General features: G+C 46.3%; 2 protein-coding genes across 10 annotated transcripts in view; one reads left to right on the top strand and one right to left on the bottom strand.

The window, feature by feature from the left end:
• AP4S1 (adaptor related protein complex 4 subunit sigma 1) overlaps positions 1–1,162 on the bottom strand; it is a 113,487-nt gene extending 112,325 nt beyond the window's left edge. For 5 of the 7 annotated variants that reach the window (XM_030215285.1, XM_030215284.1, XM_030215286.1 and 2 more), the window contains exon 1: positions 371–451. The gene's annotated coding sequence lies outside the window, so the exon portion shown is untranslated. Of the gene's footprint in view, positions 1–370; positions 452–1,088 lie in introns of those variants that run through there. The other 2 variants (XM_030215288.1, XM_030215289.1) reach the window with 2 other exon arrangements.
• Positions 580–19,391, top strand: part of STRN3 (striatin 3) — a 309,869-nt gene continuing 291,057 nt past the window's right edge. For all 3 annotated transcript variants that reach the window (XM_030215282.1, XM_030215281.1, XM_030215280.1), the window contains exon 1: positions 580–1,057. In XM_030215282.1, the coding sequence (XP_030071142.1) occupies positions 785–1,057 (273 nt within the window). In that variant the 5' untranslated portion in view covers positions 580–784. The remainder of the gene's footprint in view (positions 1,058–19,391) is intronic.

The following is a 19,391-nucleotide window of genomic DNA, read 5'->3' as shown; positions in this document are numbered from 1 at the left end:
TTCAGGATACCCACAACTAACATGCATGAAATAGATCTGCATACAATGATGCAATATTTTGAAAACCAGGCAGGCTTGGTTTGACCCAAGGACTGGGTTGAGAACCCCTGGGCTACAGAATTAGAGGTTGCTATATCCGACCACCCAGGACTACCAAACTAGAGTGACAGGTTGAGAAAAATTATTGTTCGGAAATCTTTAATATCGGAATACAATTGCCTACAACCAACTTCTTCTGGTCCTGAAGAACAGAAAGGGTTCAGGGTCATCGCTTTGGCAGCAATGACGCATAGAGGTGGAGAGACTTCTTCATGTGACCAACTAATTCATCACTGATGATACTCCAAAGTTGAGAAAAACGCATACTCACGTCACAAGAAGTCACTCGCGCTTCTGATACACTAGCATCGATCCTCCCTCCACAACACTGTCTATCTACTTCCCTCTCCTCCGCCACGCATGCGCACCAGCGGTCATTACTGTATTCGGGTGAAAAAAAAGGCAGCGCCGGCTCCCAAAATTACCCGTGGGGCAGTGCGGCGCTGCTCCTTCCCTCCCCCCCCCCCCCCCCCAGTCCACAGGAGCGGAGGGAGATGGGCAAAGTGATGATGAGAGGCAGGAGGCGGAGGATGAGAGACTGTAATGGCGGCCACCGATAGCCTGCTGCTTTTGACAGCCTGATACCCCTTCTAACCAACCCAAGCCTTGTTGCCGGTGATTTCAACCGGACGTTCTTCTTCAGCACAAGCCGGCTCCTTCCTTAAACCTGCTTCTGCTCTGCGTCATGGACGAGCTCCCCGGCGGTGGAGGAATAGTCACTCCGCGGCCACAGCAGCAATCGCCGGCAGGGCCTCTGGGTCCCCAACCTGCGGGGATAGCGGGCGGCGGGCAGCAGACATCGCCACCTCCACAACCCGAGCCTACCAACGGTGGCGGAGGCGACGGACCTCGGCCGTTACAGTACACTATTCCGGGTATCCTACACTACATCCAGCACGAATGGGCCCGCTTCGAGATGGAGAGAGCGCACTGGGAGGTGGAGAGGGCCGAGCTACAGGTACTGGCGCCAAGCGTGTAATGCTTCATACCTGGCTTGGTTACTATGAAGTAGAGAAAAACCTTGGTCACCCTGACCCATTGCGACGCGCGGGCTTCCTCCGGGGTCGCCATTTTGGCCCGTATTGTGGCATCCGGCTGAGCCCCCCCTCGGAAGCGTAAAGATAGCCGGTGTGCGGCCGGCTGCTTATTCCGGGGGTGTGTTGTGTGTGTTGGTTGGTATCATTATCTGGTTCGCTGTGCTGTGAGTGGATATCGAAGTTCTGTGTGAGAGGAGCTGAGACATGGAATCGGAGAGTAGGAAAAGCTGTCAAAGGAGAGCAAATGTATTCTGACAGCTGCAGTCTAGCGTTTCAAAACAATGATTGGGGGGTTCCCTTGAGTGGACGGATTTAGGCTATTGCCTTTTAGTTTAATAATATTCATGTTTACTCATTCACAGTACTAAATAAAGCCCCACGTGTTTTCTTTCTTGCCTAAGGTGCTTCATATATTGGTGGCTTAACTGTTTTTTTTTTTATTCAGCTCAGAATCGTTGATTATGTAGGCTTTTGAAAGGGTGTGTTCGTACACCTCGTTTTTACCAGTATTTGTCAGTTAAGACAAAGCATATAGCTAAGATATAGTTCCTTTCCAGTGTATTAGGTGCCTTATTTTAGGACCACTACGCCAAAAAGGGCTCTTACTGTAACAATTCTCACTGCTAAACTTTCGGTGGCTTATTTATCCAGGGTGTTAATTGGGGACTTGAGGGCATAACGAGCTAAGGATTTTTCCCGTTTTAAGTCTATGGGAAAAATACTTATGTCTGGCTCTTACTTTGTTGCTTCTCAAAGGTATTTACTTTTAATCATTGTCTTTGCTGCTCTTCTTAATGTTCTGAAACTAAGTCTTTTTGCTAAAGTGTGGTAAAAGTGTTCTACTTACCATATGATAGGTGCAAAACCTGTGCACTAATATGTTGTGGTTTTCTCTAACATGTTTCCCATGCAGTTCCTGCACGGTAAGTGTACTGATAGTGCAAATGCTCTTACTGCTGCTGTTTATTTACAACAGTGACAGAGCTACTGCAGTGCATAGTCCCCACCCCATTATAGGCTATGCAGTTAGAGCCTGGGTCTTCACTTCCAGTTCTCCAGGGTTACTAATGTGCAAGGTTTCAGGATATCTCTCGTGAAAATGCATGACAGAGATTTGTGTGCAGTCAAGGTAGTAGGCATGCAAAGCTGTCATGCTTATTCATGAGGGACATTCTGATAACCGGATCCCTTGGCAGCCCTCCAGGACAGAGTGAATACTAACGAGGTAATGTGAATTAGCAAGGTGATGGTTATTGTGACCGTGTGCTAAATGCTTATTGCATCTTATTAAATGGGTTCTTTAGTAAAAGAAAAATGTATGCATTGTTAAAGCTGAAAATAGCTATTAGAAATATTTGAATAGAATTCTATTTTTTTAATCATGCTTTTCTGATGAATCGGCCAGTTTATTTTCAAACAAGTGCTAGAAAGCTAACACCAGTGGATTGGTTAGAAATGCTGTTACATGTGGGCACATTTGTGTGTGAACTATCCTAGGTCTTGCAGATGGAGATTAGTAATATTTTTTTTGTATTCAGTGATGAGTTAAATTGGTTAAGCACTTGCCTAGAGCAGTATTGCAAAGTTGGTATGGTGAAAGAGTGCCAGGTAGAAAAATTCTGTTAGAGATGAGAGAAGGAAAAAGAATAGGGACAATGAAAGTTTTGTCTGTATTTGTGCTGATTCTCATATGAAAGACTTTCAGTAGGGATTGGAACAGGTGTGTTAAACACGCAGCCTGCGGGGAAGTTTTGTGTGGCCTGTGTTGTACCTAATGCACATTCTAAATTTAACATCTAGTTACTTACATAATGTAAATTTGGCTCCTAAGTAATTGTAATTGGGAGAGCAGGGAGAACAATATTTAGTGCAGGACATGCTGTAGTGGCTCACCATTAGTCATGAGTTTGACATACCTGGATTGAAGCATCTTTATCCGTCTTTACTGTGTGATCTCAGTTACTGCGGTACTCTATAGTGGATTGATGACTGAATACAAATATTTGTACAAGCTTTATCATATTTAATTGCATTCCTGTTAAGTAGGCACTAAAGCATGTCCATCATCTGGCTTTATACTTCAATGAGTAACCCTGTAGAACTGCCACCCTGCAAAGTCATTTATAAAGACGATTTTGTAACTATACAGGAATACACCTGAAATGTAATATTGGTAATTATCTATTTATACGGCCTTTGTGGAAGGAAGTGTTTGGGGACGAGGCATATGAATATTTGTCCTCATGCCTTGAAATGCTTTGTTGCATTTAATGAATTTCTTTAGTTCTGTACAACTTCTAATTTTAGTTGTTGAAATAACTTTTCGCTGATGACCATTTCACTGGCTACAGTCATTTAGAGTGGTTTAGATCAGTGTTTCCCAAATGCAGTCCTGGAGTACTCCTTGCCAGTCAGGTTTTCAGGATATCCACAGTGAATATGCATGCACTTTATTTGCATACACTGCCTCCATTATATGCAAATCTGGTTCTGAAGAACAAAAAGGGTTCAGGGTCATAGCCTTGGCAGCAATGGCACATGGAGGTGGAGAGGACTGGACTTGGGGAAACACTGGTTTAGAGCATAACAAAATTACACTATAACACTACTTTTCCTCTAAGAAAGTTCCATAGCATTACCAACAGACCCTGTCCCTCTTCCTCCACTCCCTTTGCTGGCTCCAGTTACCAAGGGAGTAGAACTAACTTCACTTGATTATAGGAAAGCAGAACATCTACTGCCTGTGTATTTGCATAAATGAGTACTGTAACTCGGGTACCAACACTGAAAATGCCTTGACTAGCCCAACAGAAATTGGAAAGAATTTTACAAAAGGGGTCGAATGTTTAGAAGCAAACTCTGAGTATTTAACAGAATAAAATGAAGCTTTAGCTTTGGGTTTAAAACCTGGAGGAAAGACATATCAGGTTTGAAAATGGGCCAGAGTGTACTGGGAATGCGAAAGAAATAAACAACTCCCCCCAAATAGCCCAGTGTATTTCTGTGTGAGAAGTAGTTCCAGTTGCCACAGCATAGAAATGTACATACGGTGAGAGGCTGAGATTATGCTTCACATACCCTGGCTTAAGAGTGAGGTTCATTCCTGTCATGGTATGTGCTAAACTAACCTATTTGGAGATATTGCTCCCGAAACACAGAAGTTAGGGATGAGGCAGTTTGCTAGGAGGAATTCTGTACTCTCCTCAGCTTCCAAACTGCTTCCATCTCCCCAAATTAGCCAGACCCTTGCAGCTGACCAACCAACCTCAAATTACCCCACTATCTCCTCCTTCTCTCCCCCCCCCCCCCCCCCCCCCCCCGTAGCTACCCTCCCATTCACTACAGATACAACACACACAGGTATTATGTATTTCATTTTCTTTAAATAATTTAGTTAATAGTTTTCACAGGAGAATTTTAATGATTGCTATGTGTATTGTAGCGAGCAGGGACATAGTAAATGACTGCAGATAAAGACCTGTACGGGCCATCCAGTCTGCCCAATAACAAACTACACACAGCTTTAGACCCAAACGTTTAAGGGGGCCTTGTGAGACTACCCTGGACTCATAAAGCTAGGATTGACAATTGACGGCTTTTTTCAGGGTTCAACAAACTTGCATATATGTCCAGAAGCCATAAGGCTGGCTAATGTGTACAGACATTTTTCAGAATATAAAACTTCTATATGCAATTCTCTGATCCTCCTCCTGTATGAGTGAGCATGCCTTGCTTGTTTCGTTCCATTGTCACTAGCAGAAGAGAATATGTGGACAGGATAAATAGATTGGGGTTGCCTTCTATCTACTCCTCACCTGGACTAGTTTGCTGCTCTCTGTATAACTTATACCAGTTCCTCATATCTTACATTACCACATTATACATATAATCTGCCTTCAGTTAAGCCACTTGTGTATTTATCCCAATGACTTTGTACTACATATAGTGGACCAGATTCAGCACCCAATTCTATTCTAAAAAGGGTGCTCTGGTTTGAGCTCTCTTTCTAGAATAGCATATAGCACCAATTTGGGTGCCAGGACTTACACCTTCTGAAACCAGGCATAATTCCAAGTACCTAGTTTGGGCGCACATCTGTGGTATTCAATAAGTACAGAAGTACTTAAGTATTGCCATACTGGGACAGACCGAAGGTCCGTCAAGCCCAGCATCCTGTTTCCAACAGTGGCTAATCCAGGTTGTAAGTATCTGGCAAGAACCCAAAACAGTACAATACATTTTATGCTGCTTATCCTAGAAATAAGCAGTGGATTTTCCCCAAGTCTACCTTAATAATGGCTTATGAACTTTTAGGAAGTTATCCAAACGTTTTTTTAAACCACGCTAGGCTAACTGCTTTTACCACATTCTCTGGCAATGAATTCCAGAATTTAATTACATGTTGAGTGAAGAAATATTGTCTCCAATTTGTTTTAAAATTACTACTTTGCAGCTTCATTGCATGCCCCCTAGTTCTAGTATTTTTGGAAAGTGTAAACAAGCGATTCAAGTCTACCTCTTCCACTCCACTCATTATTTTACCGGTGCACAGGAAAAGGCTTTTTGATAGAGCCTGCTTTTTCATGTTACAGCGGATATCTTGAACAACACGTTAATGTGTTGAGGTATTTGACCAACATTATTTATACATTTCAGTATCAATACTCTGACCCCTGAGGCAGGCGTCATTTGGCGCCGAAACACGGCCCGTGTTGGGTCACCTGTTAATAAAGTACTCCTGCTGTCCTAGTCTTGAAGGCCCAGTGTTGCTTTTTTTGTCTGTATACTTTGGTTGTTTGCTGTTATGCTGCTTATCCTAGAAATATGCAGTGGATTTTCCCCAAGTTCATTTTAGTTTTAAATCTGTTTATTGACGTAACATGCAAAATATACATACATGATATTGCAACAAGAAAACAAGACTGATGCAACAAATAATTGCCGGTCCTTTGCCTGTCGTCAATTAGCTTTTTCTTTATCCCTAAGCTTCCCACCCCTCCCTTTCCCCTTCCTTTGTCTCTCTTACTATTCACTGTTTTATTTGACAGTACATTCTTACATACAACTTTCATGTATTACAAAGAAACTATATCATTTATAATTATCATCTAACAAATGGTAACTATGACAATTCTTTCATCTGTTATTCACATTCCTCCCTAAACCATTACCCCCCCTTCCCATCCTCCCAGCTCCTCCCTCTTTCAGCCTACTCCATCTATGCACATTCGACTTTATTTTATTGGTTATACATTTGTATGATGTTAAGAAGTAAAGTGTGGGCTCTGCTATTAAGCTTTTGAAGATAGGGCTGTCCAATATTCCTTTTTCCGTTTTGCTGTTCCTCTAGCATCTTTGGCCTCCCACGTGGCTAATACGTGTAGACTGTTACGCCAATGCCAGAAGGAGGGCGAATCAGCTTGTATCCAATATTGCATTATACACATTTTCCCTATAATACATGCTTTATACATAAATTGACGTTCCGAGCGTCTTAATGTATGCCCACTTCCTCTATATCCTAATAGACATATCTGAGGTGTCATTGAGAGTTGTTTATTCATTATATGTTCACAATATCGCTGTATACTGCTCCAGAACTGTCTCACATATCCACACTCCCACAACATATGGATCAAGGTCTGATCTATGTGGGCACATTTTGGATATTTACTTTCTGTTATACGTCCTGCATAAAAGGCCTGCTTAGGTGTAAAATATGCCCTTGTAAGTACTCTATATTGGGTCTCTCTATGCCTTGTACTTTGCATAGTTTCTTTGATCTCTTTCATATATTCGAGAATGTCCCCGTCTCGGATTGTCGTTCCTATGTCACTCGTCCACCTCTGCGCCACCCCTTCCTAGTTCTTAGGAGTCAGTAATTTTGTCACTGCACTATGTAGCACCGATACCGTAACCCGCTGGCTGCCTGGGGGCAAAAAGAAAGTTTCTAGCAATGAAAACATCTCTTTTGAACATCCACTCCTGAGCAGTCTTGAAATATGTCTTCACCTGTAGGTACGAGTACCAGTCCACATTACTGTCCCCCACTATCTGTCTTATTTCCTCTTGCGTCCTCAACGTTCCCGTGTTGTTAAATAAATCCGCCACTACCACCACACCCTCCTGAGCCCATTTGTGATATCTAACTGAATTTATATCTGACTCAAAATCTTCATTCCCTGCTAGTGGGAGCATATCCGTGCATCTTGGGTTTTTCCCCAATCTCTGGACTAGATAATACCATGCCCGTCTCATTGGTACTAATAAAATATGTTTCTTCCACACTTGGGGAATCCTTTGATTGGCTGTATGTAAAAGATAATATGGATGGTACGGTGCAAACAGGTATCTTTCCAACTCCCATGGTGTGAAATCTGCAGTTCCGAAAACCCATTCTGCCATATAACGTAACAAACACGCCCAATTATAGCTTCTTAGATTAGGCAGTCCTAGCCCTCCCATCTGCAACCCTCCAAACAATTGTTCCAGTTTAATTTTTGGTTTATCCCCCCCCCCCCCCCCAGCAAAAGTGGGAAATCAGATGTCTCATCTGACAAAGATCAGCGGCCTGCATATACAAAGGCAGCTGCCTAAGCACATACAGCCATCTGGGAAAAATTACCATACTGTACATGCTAATCCTGCCACTTAATGTCAACGGCAGATTCTGCCAGGAGGTTAATGCCTGCCTCATATATCTAAGCAAGGCATCTACATTCTTCCTGTAGAGTTGTTGGGGATCCGCTGTGAGTGGTATTCCTAAATATTTAAATTCACCTAAGGTCCATCGTAATGGAAAGTCCCCCTCCCATCGCTCTAGTATCTTTCCATATGTAGACATACACTCCGATTTCTGCATATTTAATTTAAATCCCGAAAAGGAGCCGTATTCCTGAAACCGTTCTAGCAGCACCGGTAACGCAATACAAGGTTGTGTCAAATGTACTAATAAATCATCGGCAAATGCTGAAATTTTGAACTCATGGCTCCCCATGCGTACCTCAGTGATCTCTGGATCTTCCAATATCGACCTAATTAACGGGTCTAATACTATGGCGAACAATAATGGGGAGAGCGGGCATCCCTGCCTCGTACCTCTAGAGATCTCAAATGTTGTAGTATAGTCCCTATTAACATACAACCTTGCGGTAGGCTCTTTATATATCGTGGTTATTGCTTTTATAAAGGTCCCATCAAACCCATAGGCTCCCAGAGTTTGGAAGAGGAACTCCCAGACCACCCTATCAAACGCCTTTTCGGCGTCAAAGCTGATAAGTAAGGCATCTTCTTTCATCATTCTCACCCACTCTATTGAAGCCAATATCTTTCTAATGTTCTTGACTATCTGTCTACCTTTAATGAATCCTCCCTGGGGGAATGCAATTATATCTGGTAGTATCCTTGCTAGCCTATTAGCATAGATCCCCGCTAGCAGTTTAGCTTCATAATTAATTAAGGATATTGGCCTATAAGATTCCGGTTTACCCAGATCTTTCCCCGGTTTAGGAAACACTACTATATCTGCCGTCTTCAGACTCCCAGGTAGACTTTCTAGTTCTATTGCCCTCTGAAAGGACTGCAGAAGTGGATGGGCAATATTGGCTTCTAATAGCTTATAGAATTCAGCCCGATATCCATCGGGTCCCTGGGCCTTATGTAAAGCACTTCTTTTAATAGCACTAGTAAGCTTGTCAATGTCAATGGGTTTAATAATCATCCCCTTTTGACCCTCCGTTATTTGAGGTAATGCAACATTGCATAAATACATCTCGGGATCCAAGTGATCCTCTGTTGGTGCCTGATATAGTTTTTTATAGTATTCCAAAAATATTTGTCAGATTTAATCATTGGTGTGCATTATTTGTCCCGAGGGATGCTGTAAGGCCAATATTTTGGGGGGTCCGGTTTTCCTTCTAATCAGCCCTGCTAACATTTTACCTTGCTTGTTCCCAAATTTATACAATTGGTATTGATAATATGTAGCAGATTTAATAGCTCGTTGATGAATTAGTATGTTAAGGTTAGTCTGCGTGGCCAACATCTGCTCTCTTAGGGCTTTCTAGTTTTTGTTCCCATAGTTACGCCTTAACCAAACCAATTGTTTGCCTAGCCGTAATATTTCTTTTTCTCTCTTTTTCTTCTTTTGAGTACTGTATGCAATTATTTCGTCCCGGAGCACCGCTTTTGCAGCCTCCCAGTACAGTATTGGATCTGATTGATGGCTCTCATTGTGTACCTTATATTCCATCCATTTGTCTCTTATATGGCTCAGGAACTCCTCATCATAATATAATTCTAAGGGAAATGTCCATTTCCGCTGTCGACTTTGTTTTCCTAGTCTATGATATTTTAGAAATATCGGGGCATGATCTGATATTATAGTGGGGTCTATGCCAGCTTCTTGTATATCAGTAAGGCCTCCCTCGTTTATCAAGATGTAGTCTATTCGAGATTGGGTGTGGTGTGCACGTGAATAATGAGTGTAGTCTTTCAAGTCTGGGTTTAAAATTTGCCACACATCTATTACTTCTAACGTGTCACAAATTAATGGAATCCCCTTCATAGATTCCCCTATTCTCTACTTATTCCCGATGTTCTATCCATATTAGCATAGGCCACTATATTAAAGTCTCCCCCTATCACTGTTCGTATGTGTGGTTCTTGTATTTTAATTTTTTGTATCCTTACTATTAAGGTCTTAAAGAATTTCTTACTATATATATTGGGGGCATATACATTCACCAGTAACAGCGGCATTCCATCGACCGCCACCTTTGCAATAATATATCTACCTTCAGGGTCGCTAAAGATATATTTCTGAATCATCTGCAGCGCTTTATGGAATAATATCACCACCCCGGCTTTTTTCCCTACCGCTGGGGCCTCTATCAGTGTGCCCACCCACCAAGACTTCAGTTTTTCATGTTCTTGCATGGTTAAGTGGGTTTCTTGTAGCATAGCTATAGATGTTTTTTTCTTATTCAGGGCCCCCAGTATTTTCTTTCGTTTAATAGGTGACCCAGTATCTCCCACATTCCAGGAATATATGATCAGGTCCCCCATATCATCTCGCCTATCCTGCCTTCAAAATGCAAAGTATCATTCATCTCTACACCAGACTGCCGCCCCAGCTGCAGCAGTCCCACATCTCCAACTCTCCTACCATACAGTATCAGCCTTTGTGCATATGCAATTTGTCCTTATATTTGTCTTTATATTTTGTATGTGTTCTAAAATGTACATTGCTGTGATGTTACCTCCTCCCCTTTCCCCTCCCCCAGCCCCCCCCCCCCCCGTTTGGCTAGTCACTTCCACAATGGTTACCTCCCCACCACTCACTCTCGCCCTGTTAACCGTATTCTCCCCCTGCACCTACTAACACCATTCATCATATATCATCCATATATCCTTCCATCTAAACTCCCATTGCTGATTCCATATGTACTTCTCCATTTACTCAACCTGTGTTTCATAACTTTTAAACTCCCCTTCTATACCTCCCCCATGTTCCCAACAACAAAATTAACTATTAATCAGCTTTCCCAATAAAGTTCAACAGCTGCCTCCGAGAGCAGTTTCTCAAAACCTGTGTAACTTCTTACATGTCTCTTTACCTTCATGCCATCGTTCACCCTCTAAACCAGCAGCTTATCTTTGTTGTATCCCCCTTAGCTCTTGGCTTCCCACGGATTCCGTTCACGCTGGCTCCGTCTCAGCAAATTCTGATGGTTCACGACGCTCCAATCCATTCACATAAGTTCTTGCCTCTTTCTCTGAGATAAACAATTTCAGTTCGCCATTATGGGTAATTTTCAACGTGGCAGGATACTGGAGGGAGAAGTGGATCTTCATTTCAAACAGTTTAGAGCACACTGGCGAGAATAACCGCCTCTTTGCTGCAATGCCGGCGGAATAATCTTGAAAAAATAATATCTTCGCATTCTCATAGGTTAGTGCTGTTGTGGAACGCGCTGCTTGTAAAATGAACTGCTTATGCATAAAATTTAGAATCCTGCATATCACAACTCTTGGCTTCCTATTTTCGGCCTGACGCGTTCCCAACCGATGAGCTCGCGCGATTCTCAAAGGTCCCATATTGGCTGGAAACTCAATCACTTTCGACAGCCACTGCTCCAATACACTTTCCAGTTGACGTCCACCCAGAGATTCAGGTAATCCCACCAGGCGGATATTATTCCGCCTGGATCGATTCTCCAGGTCCTCTGTTTTGCTTTCCAAGTCCTGCACTGTTTTTTTTTTACTTCTTTCTGAGTGCCTTCCATGATCGCCATGCGGTCTTCCACCTCGCTTGTTCTCATCTGGAACGCAACACATTCCTTAGTCGGATCTGCTATTTTAGTGTTGAGCTGTTCCAACTTGCGATCTAGTTTTTGTTCGATCGGATTGAATCTCCGGTCCAATAGGTCCTCCATCACCACTGTTAGTTCCGACGTGATCTCTGCCACCCATGCAGATGACACCGAGGGCCCGGCTTCTGGAGGAGACGCCGCCATTTTATGTTCGGCTACCTTCCCCTTCTGCTTGTCTTTTTGAGCAGATCGCGCTGCCATAATCCGGTTTCACAGTAAATAGAATGGTCAGCTTAGCTCTCCAGACCTCGCTCTGTGGATTAATGCTAATGTGGGGAGAATCTATTCCTTGCAGACTCCAATACGAGCAGGTAGGCGACGGAGAGAAGTTCACCCACGTCCTCTCTCCATCACAGTGTCACGTGACCCCCCCCTCCCCAAGTCCATTTTAATAATGGCTTATGGATTTTTCTTTTAGGAAGCTATCCATACCTTTTGTGTAAATTTCCAGAATGCCTCTGACCCAACCATGGCCATGCCTCCTTTTGGGTTGAACACTATGGGATTTGGGTGTGCAGTTTTATAGAATGACGCGTAGAAAGATGCATTAATGAAAATGCAAATTGGTGCCAATTAACTTCAATTATTGATAGCACCCAGTTAATTGGTTTGTTACCCAATTTAGTTGTGCACATATCTTGTGATCATGCCCAAATTTGGGCGCCCTTTATAGAACTGGATTCGGAACTGGTTGACAGACAGACGCTCAGAGGAAGGAAAGGTGAGTAGTGGAGTGCCTCAAGGATCGGTGCTGGGGCCAATTCTGTTCAATATATTTGTGAGCGACATTGATGAAGGTTTAGAAGGTAAGGTCTTCCTTTTTGTGGACAATAGTAAGATTTGTAAGAGTGGACACTGGAGGGAGTGGAAAACATGAAAAGGATCTACTACAAATCATTTCTATAGCGCTACCAGTCGTACGCAGCGCTTCACTGCTGAAGTTAGCATGGTTTAATGTTTGGCAAATAAAATTCAATACAAAGACGTGCAAAGAGATGCACTTAGTAGAAATCCAAGGGAGACATATGTACTAGGTGGTGAGAGGCTGATATGCACAGACAGGGAGAGGGATCTTGAGGTGATAGTGTCTGAGGATCTGAAGACAACGAAGCAGAAGGATTCTAGGCTGTATAGAGAGAGGTGAAACCAGCAGAACAAAAAAGGTGTTGATGCCTCTGTACAAGTCGTTGGTGAGGTCCCACCTGGAGTATTGTGTTCAGTTTTGGAGGCTGTATCTTGCTAAAGATGTAAGAAGATGAAGCGGTCCAGAGGAAGGTGACAAGAATGTTGCTTGTCATCAGCAGCAGATGAATCCATTACGAATGGGTTGTGTCCACCTACCAGCAGGGGGAGATAGAGAACACTGAAAACCATAGTGCCTTCTGGACGGCTAGCTCCGTCTGCCTCTCAGTATTCTCTATCTCCCAGCAGGGTTGGATGCAGCTTATTCAGCTCCTTCAAGAATCTGCCTGGGGTGGCTCCTGTGCTTTTTCCAGTTGTAGCAGGGGTGTTGTGGCTATTGCAGCTCCACTTTAAAGGCACATAGGTTAGCCTTTCCCTGCCTTACCCGGCCCCCGATGTGGATGCAGGCATATAGGTTTGCCCTATCCCTGCCTTTCCCACACTCTGTGGATGCAGGCACATTGGTTCGTCCTTTCCCTGCCTTTCCCACTCTTCTGGACCTCCGTAGTGCCTCTGTAGCTGTTGCCTCTAACTTTCCTCACAGCATTAAAAAAAAAAAAAAAATGTGACGCGCTTGTTAGCGCTGCGATTCTGAGGCTATCTTCTGTCTGTGCAGCGTGAGCGGAGCTCTGGGGCTCGGTCTGTTGAGGTAAGAGCGTCTTGTAGCTCCTCTGGGGAGGGCCCGCGATCGGGGCGTTTGTGGCGTGAATCCGCCATTTTGAAATTTTCCGCCGTTTTCGGTGATGGCTGCAGAGGTTCTTAAGCGCTGTTCACGTTGTGGCAAGCGCAGATCCGCAGCGGGGCTCTGTAAATTGTGCTCTTCAGATGTCAGGGCCGGCACGAGCATGGCGAGCGATGTCTCTTCCCACTCGGTGGAGCTGGCAGTGGGCGCCATATTGGATGCGCCGCATGGTCTGACCCCCGCAGGAGTGGAGGAGTCTGAGGCTGGAGGGGAGTCTCGATGGAGGCTACCAGAGGAGCTGCTTGCCCCGGATTGGAACCGGGAGACCAGGGTGAACCTTTCTCCCCTGAGTTTGTGTTGCTTTTACATAAAGCGTTCATGTTAAAGAGGGCTCTGCCGCAGGTGTCTGACTCTGCGTTGCTACCTGGTTCCCCTCTGGTGGAGGCTGGCCCGGGATTGCTGTCAGGCATTTTTTCCCCAGACAGTTGGCTGCAGGACTAGCGTAGAAGGGTAAATTCCCCTTCGGAGAATGGCGCACCTCCCTTTTCCGCCCCGTGGTCGGGCTGTGGGGATTCTGAGGGGTCTGGCAGGCCTTCGTGGTCTGAGGAGCCACAAGAAGGTGCCGGGTTGCCACTGGATCCAGATGATCCCACCGCGGTTAGGATTTTCCACCGTGAGGAGCTGCCAGCGCTTATTTCTGACGCCTTGCAGGCCCTCTCTATTGAAGATCCTGCGCTTGGCGAGGCCTCCTCTGGTAATCCGAGGATGGCAAGTACTAAGAAGCCTGCTCGAGCCTTTCCTTTGCATGACTCCATCCAAGAGCTTATTCCAGCTCAGTGGGCTGACCCCGAGGGGCCTTTGAAGGTTGCCAGGCCAATGGGGCACTTATACCCTCTTAGTGAGGAGCACTTGGCACGCTTGGCCGTGCCTAAAGTAGATGCCCTAGTCACGGCTGTGACAAAGAAGACTACCCTCCCGGTTGAGGGAGGGGTCGCCCTGAAGGACATGCAGGACCGGCGGCTGGAATCAGCAATGAAACGGTCCTTTGAAATCTCAGGCCTATCCTTACGAGCATCTGTGTGCAGTTGTTACGCTGCTCGAGCCTGCCTCGCTTGGTTGCAACAGGCAGTGGAACAACCCAGGGATGGAGCGGAGCCCCTTGCGGAGGTGGCACCACGGATGGAGTCGGTCTTGTCATTTTTAGCTGACACCCTTTATGATCTGGTTAGAGCCTCGGCTAAACAGATGTCTGTGGCGGTGGCTGCTCGCCGCCTTCTATGGCTACGGCATTGGGCGGCTGACATGGCCCTAAGCAAAGGTTGGTGAAGTTGCCCTTCCAGGGCCTTCTCCTATTTGGTGAGGAGTTGGAGAAAATTGTCAAGGGCCTGGCAAGGATAGGCTGTGGCCTTCTTCCAAGGGTCAGGCGGTTCCCTCCTCTTCCAGACCTCACTTCCGTGAAGCTAGAAGGTACCGCCCGTGGCGTTCTGCTGGGTTTACTTCGCATGCCCATTTTCAGCAGAGGAATTCCTTTCGCTCGGACAAGCCGGTTCAAGGCCTGGAGTTCATGGGAGACCCTCTCAATGATGGTGCGCCGGCCCACTCCTCGATTCCTGCAGTTGGAGGACGTCTTTCCCTTTTTCTCGTGGAGTGGGTCAAGATTACCTCAGATCAGTGGCATAGCCACAGGTGGGCTTGGGTGGGCCAGGGCCCACCCATTTATGGCTCAGGCCCACCCAACAGTAGCACATGTTTAGTGGTAACTGGTGGGAATCCCAAGCTCCGCCAGCTGAAGATTTCCCCCTGATGGTAACGAAAACGCTACTCTCCACAACACCGGCACCTGCGCATGCTGAGTTTTCAGTGCATTCCTGCTGTCAAGGTGGTAAGAAGCATTTTTCCACAAGCTGAGATTTTTTTTTTTTTTTGGGGGGGGGGGGGGGGGGGAGAACACTTGGTGCCCACCCAATTCTTGCCTAGGCCCACCCATAATCTGTTGTCTGGCTACGCCACTGCCTCAGATCAGTGGGTTTTGGACCTGATCAGAGACGGCTACAGATTGGAATTTCTGCCCCAGTGAGAGACGTGTTTTTGGAGTCCCGATGCGGCACTGCCGTCAAACGGGCGGCGGTAGAGAAGACCTTGCAAGGCTTGTTGCACCTGGGAGCGGTGATCCCTGTGCCTTCCGCCGAACACGGCTGCGGCCGTTACTCCATTTACTTTGTGGTGCTGCGAAAAGGCGGGTCTTTTCGGCCCATCCTCGACTTGAAGGAAGTCAGCAAGTCACTACAAAAATAATCCTTGATGAAACAAACTACTCCGTATACCACCCAAACGCTTTAAAACACCTCTAACACGACCTTACCTAATACCTTCTAACCAATTCCTCTTCTACCTCCAGCTCATTACCGACTGTATCTAAGATTATGTAATGACTATACCATATTAACACCCTGTAAGCCACATTGAGCCTGCAAAAAGGAGGGATAATGTGGGGTACAAATGCAATAAAAAATAATAATAAGAGTGCGGCATTTTCACATGGAAACCCTGCGCTCCGTCAGTGCGGCGGTACAGCCAGGAGAGTTTCTCACGTCTCTGGACCTGAAAGAAGCTTATTTGCACATTCCTATTTGGCCCCCGCACCATCGGTTTCTCCGGTTTGCGGTGTTAGGAAAACATTTCCAGTTTCAGGCCTTGCCTTTTGGCCTCACCACAGCTCCCCGAACCTTTTCCAAGGTAATGGTGGTAGTAGCTGCCTTTCTCAGGCTTGAGGGTATCCGGGTTCACCCGTACCTCAACGACTGGCTCATCAGAGCGGACTCTGCAGAAGAGAGTCATCATGTAACAGCAATAGTGGTCTCAGTACTTCAATCTCTGGGCTGGGTCGTCAATATACCCAAGAGTCACCTGACCCCTTCTCAATCTCTAGAATATTTGGGGGTCCGGTTCGACACGGCCTCGGGGTTTTGTCTTTCTACCCGACCAAAGGCGGTGCAGGCTTCAGAATCGGGTCCATCTGCTCCTGAGGATGCCTCGCCTGCGAGCTTGGGACATAGTCCAGCTGTTGGGGTCAATGACGGCCACCTTGGAAGTGGTGCCATGGACGAGAGCGCACCTGAGACCTCTGCAGTGTTCCCTGCTTCAACGATGGTCTCCAATATCTCAGGCTCCGCTCATTCTGCCTCGCCTCACCCTATGCTTGGAACAACCTTCCTGAGCCCTTACGCCAAGCCCTCTCCCTGCCCGTCTTCAAGTCTTTGCTTAAAGCCCACCTCTTCAATGCTGCGTTCGGCACCTAACCCTTACCGTTCAGTGAATCCAGACTGCCCCAATTTGACTGCCCCTATCGGACCGACCGTTCACTTGTCTATTAGATTGTAAGCTCTTTGAGCAGGGACTGTCTCTGTTTGTTAAATTGTACAGCGCTGCGTAACCCTAGTAGCGCTTTAGAAATGTTAAGTAGTAGTAGGATTACCAGCGCAGACTCACGTGGCTCCCTGCAGCCTGGCTCAGTATGGAGTGGTGGCTCTCAGACAGCATGCTGCGGTGAGGAATGCCGCTAGCGCTTCCCGATTGGTGCCTGGTGGTAACAGATGCCAGCCTGCAGGGCTGGGGAGCACATTGCCAGGGAAGGCATGCCCAGGGTCTCTGGACACCCAAGGAGTCGGAGTGGTGCATCAATCGCTTGGAGTTTAAAGCGATATTCCAGGCGCTTCTGGCCTGTCACTTGACCCTGGAAGGACTGTCTGTCAGAGTTCTGTCAGACAATACGACAGCAGTGGCCTACATAAATCGACAAGGCGGCACTCGGTGCAGAGCACTGGCCGCGCAGGCCGTGCAGATTTGCCACTGGGCCGAGCTACATCTGCAGTTTCTGTCAGCAGCTCACATTGCAGGTCAGAGCAACATGCAAGCCGATTATCTAAGCAGGCATCAAATCGACCCAGCAGAGGGGAACTGGTAGGCGAAGTGTTTATTCAGATCTGTGCCAAGTGGAAGACGCCCATAGCGGATCTTATGGCGATAAGCACAAATGCCAAAGTCCTGTACTTTTACAGCAGACGGAGAGATCCTCACTCGGTGGGGTTGGATGCCTTGGCTCAACCCTGGCCTCAGGGCCTCCTGTATGTGTTCCCTCCGTAGTCCTTGATAGGGCGAGTGCTCCTGCAGATTCGGCTACATCAAGGAGAGGTGGTTCTCATTGCCCCAGAAATGCCCAGGAGGCCGTGGTATGCAGACCTCCGGCGGATGCTGGTGGAGGCTTCCCTTCCTTTGCCTCTGATACCGAACCTGTTGTCACAGGGGCCGGTAACCATGGAGGACGCCTGCCACATTGGTCTTATGGCATGGCTATTGAGAGAGCGCAATTGAGAGACAAGGGCTATTCCAGCAAGGTCATCTCCACTCTCCTTCAGGCCTGCAAGCGTTCCACTTCCGTTGCCTGTGCTCGGATTTGGCGCCAGTTTGAGGCTTGGTGTGCTGCTAAAGCGATTACACCCATGCGGGCTTCTGTCTCGCTGATACTTGACTTTTTGCAGGATGGTTTACAAAAAGGCCTTGCCTATAATTCCCTGCTTGTTCAAGTGGCAGCCTTGGCATGTTTTCGAGGGAAGGTCGCTGGCCTCTCCCTGGCTGTTTATCCGGATGTGGCACGGTTTCTTAGAGGGGTGCTTCGGCTCCGTCCTCCCATGCGGGTTCCGTGTCCGGCCTGGAACCTGGGGTTAGTTTTAAAGGCCCTTCAGTGTTCGCCTTTCGAGCCGCTAAGGCGAGCTTCAGAGAAGGATGTGACCCTAAAGACGGTCTTTTTGGTGGCCATTACTTCGGCGAGACAGGCGTCTGAGCTGCAGGCACTGTCCTGTCGAGACCCTTTTCTGCAATTCTCAGAATCCGGAGTTATGGTACATATGGTGCCTTCCTTCCTGCCTAAGGCGGTTTCAGCGTTTCACCTAAACCAGCCTATTTTCCTGCCTTCCTTTTCCAGAGAGGAGTTTCCGGAAGCCTTTGGGCAATTGCACCTCCTAGATGTGCAAAGGGCTCTGTTGCAGTATCTGCACATGTCAAATGCTTGTAGGACCTCTGATCATCTTTTTGTCCTGTTGTCAGGTCCGCGCAGAAGGTCTCCAGCGTCTCAAGCCACTATAGCCTTTTGGCTCAAGGAAGCTATCTTTTCAGCATATCTGCTGTCTGGCTGGCCTCCGCCTGAAGCCTTCAAGGCACATTCCACAAAAGAGTGATTTCCTCTTCTTTGGCTGAAACTGGAGCACTCTCTCTTCAAGAGCTATGCAGTGCAGTGACATGGGCTTCTAAGCTCTCTTTTGCCCGACATAACAGGCTGGATGTGGCTGCCAGGAGAGACACGCATTTTGGAGCATAAGTGCTGGCGTGTGGTGTGGCTTGTTCCCACCCTATCTAGGGATTGCTTTGATACATCCCATTCGTAATGGATTCATCTGCTTGATGACAAGGAAGGGAAAATTAGGTTCTTACCTTGGTAATTTTCTTTCCTTTAGTCATAGCAGATGAATCCATGAGCCCTCCCTCAGTGATTCATTGTGTGATTGATGTTGTTTTATGTTCAGTTTTTCCTGTAGATATGTTCCATCATTGGGAGAAGTTGGAAAACAGTCTTCAGGATTTCTGTTTTGTTATAGGAGGTTGAGTTCGTCCCTCCTTTGTGTTATTGCTCCTGTTCTGGGGCGTTCATCCACTGTGAGGAAAGTTCATGTTATTCTACTTTGCGGTGTAACACTGCTTTGGAAGCTTCAAATACTGAAGAGGCAGATGGAGCTAGCTGGCCATGAGGCACTATGGTTTTTTCAGTGCTCTCTATCTCCCCCTGCTGGTTGATGGACACAACCCATTCGTAACGGATTCATCTGCTATGACTAAAGGAAAGAAAATTACCAAGGTAAGAACCTAATTTTCCCATATGTTTTTATCATATTATTATATATTTTTTTGTAGCCCCTGAAGCAGCCCTGTTGGGCGAATCACGGCCTGTGTCAGGCTGTTTGTGTG

The sequence above is a fragment of the Microcaecilia unicolor genome, chromosome 9 (genome assembly GCF_901765095.1).
Source record: "Microcaecilia unicolor chromosome 9, aMicUni1.1, whole genome shotgun sequence".
Lineage (NCBI taxonomy): Eukaryota > Metazoa > Chordata > Amphibia > Gymnophiona > Siphonopidae > Microcaecilia > Microcaecilia unicolor.
This window is presented reverse-complemented; position numbering and strand designations above follow the sequence as displayed.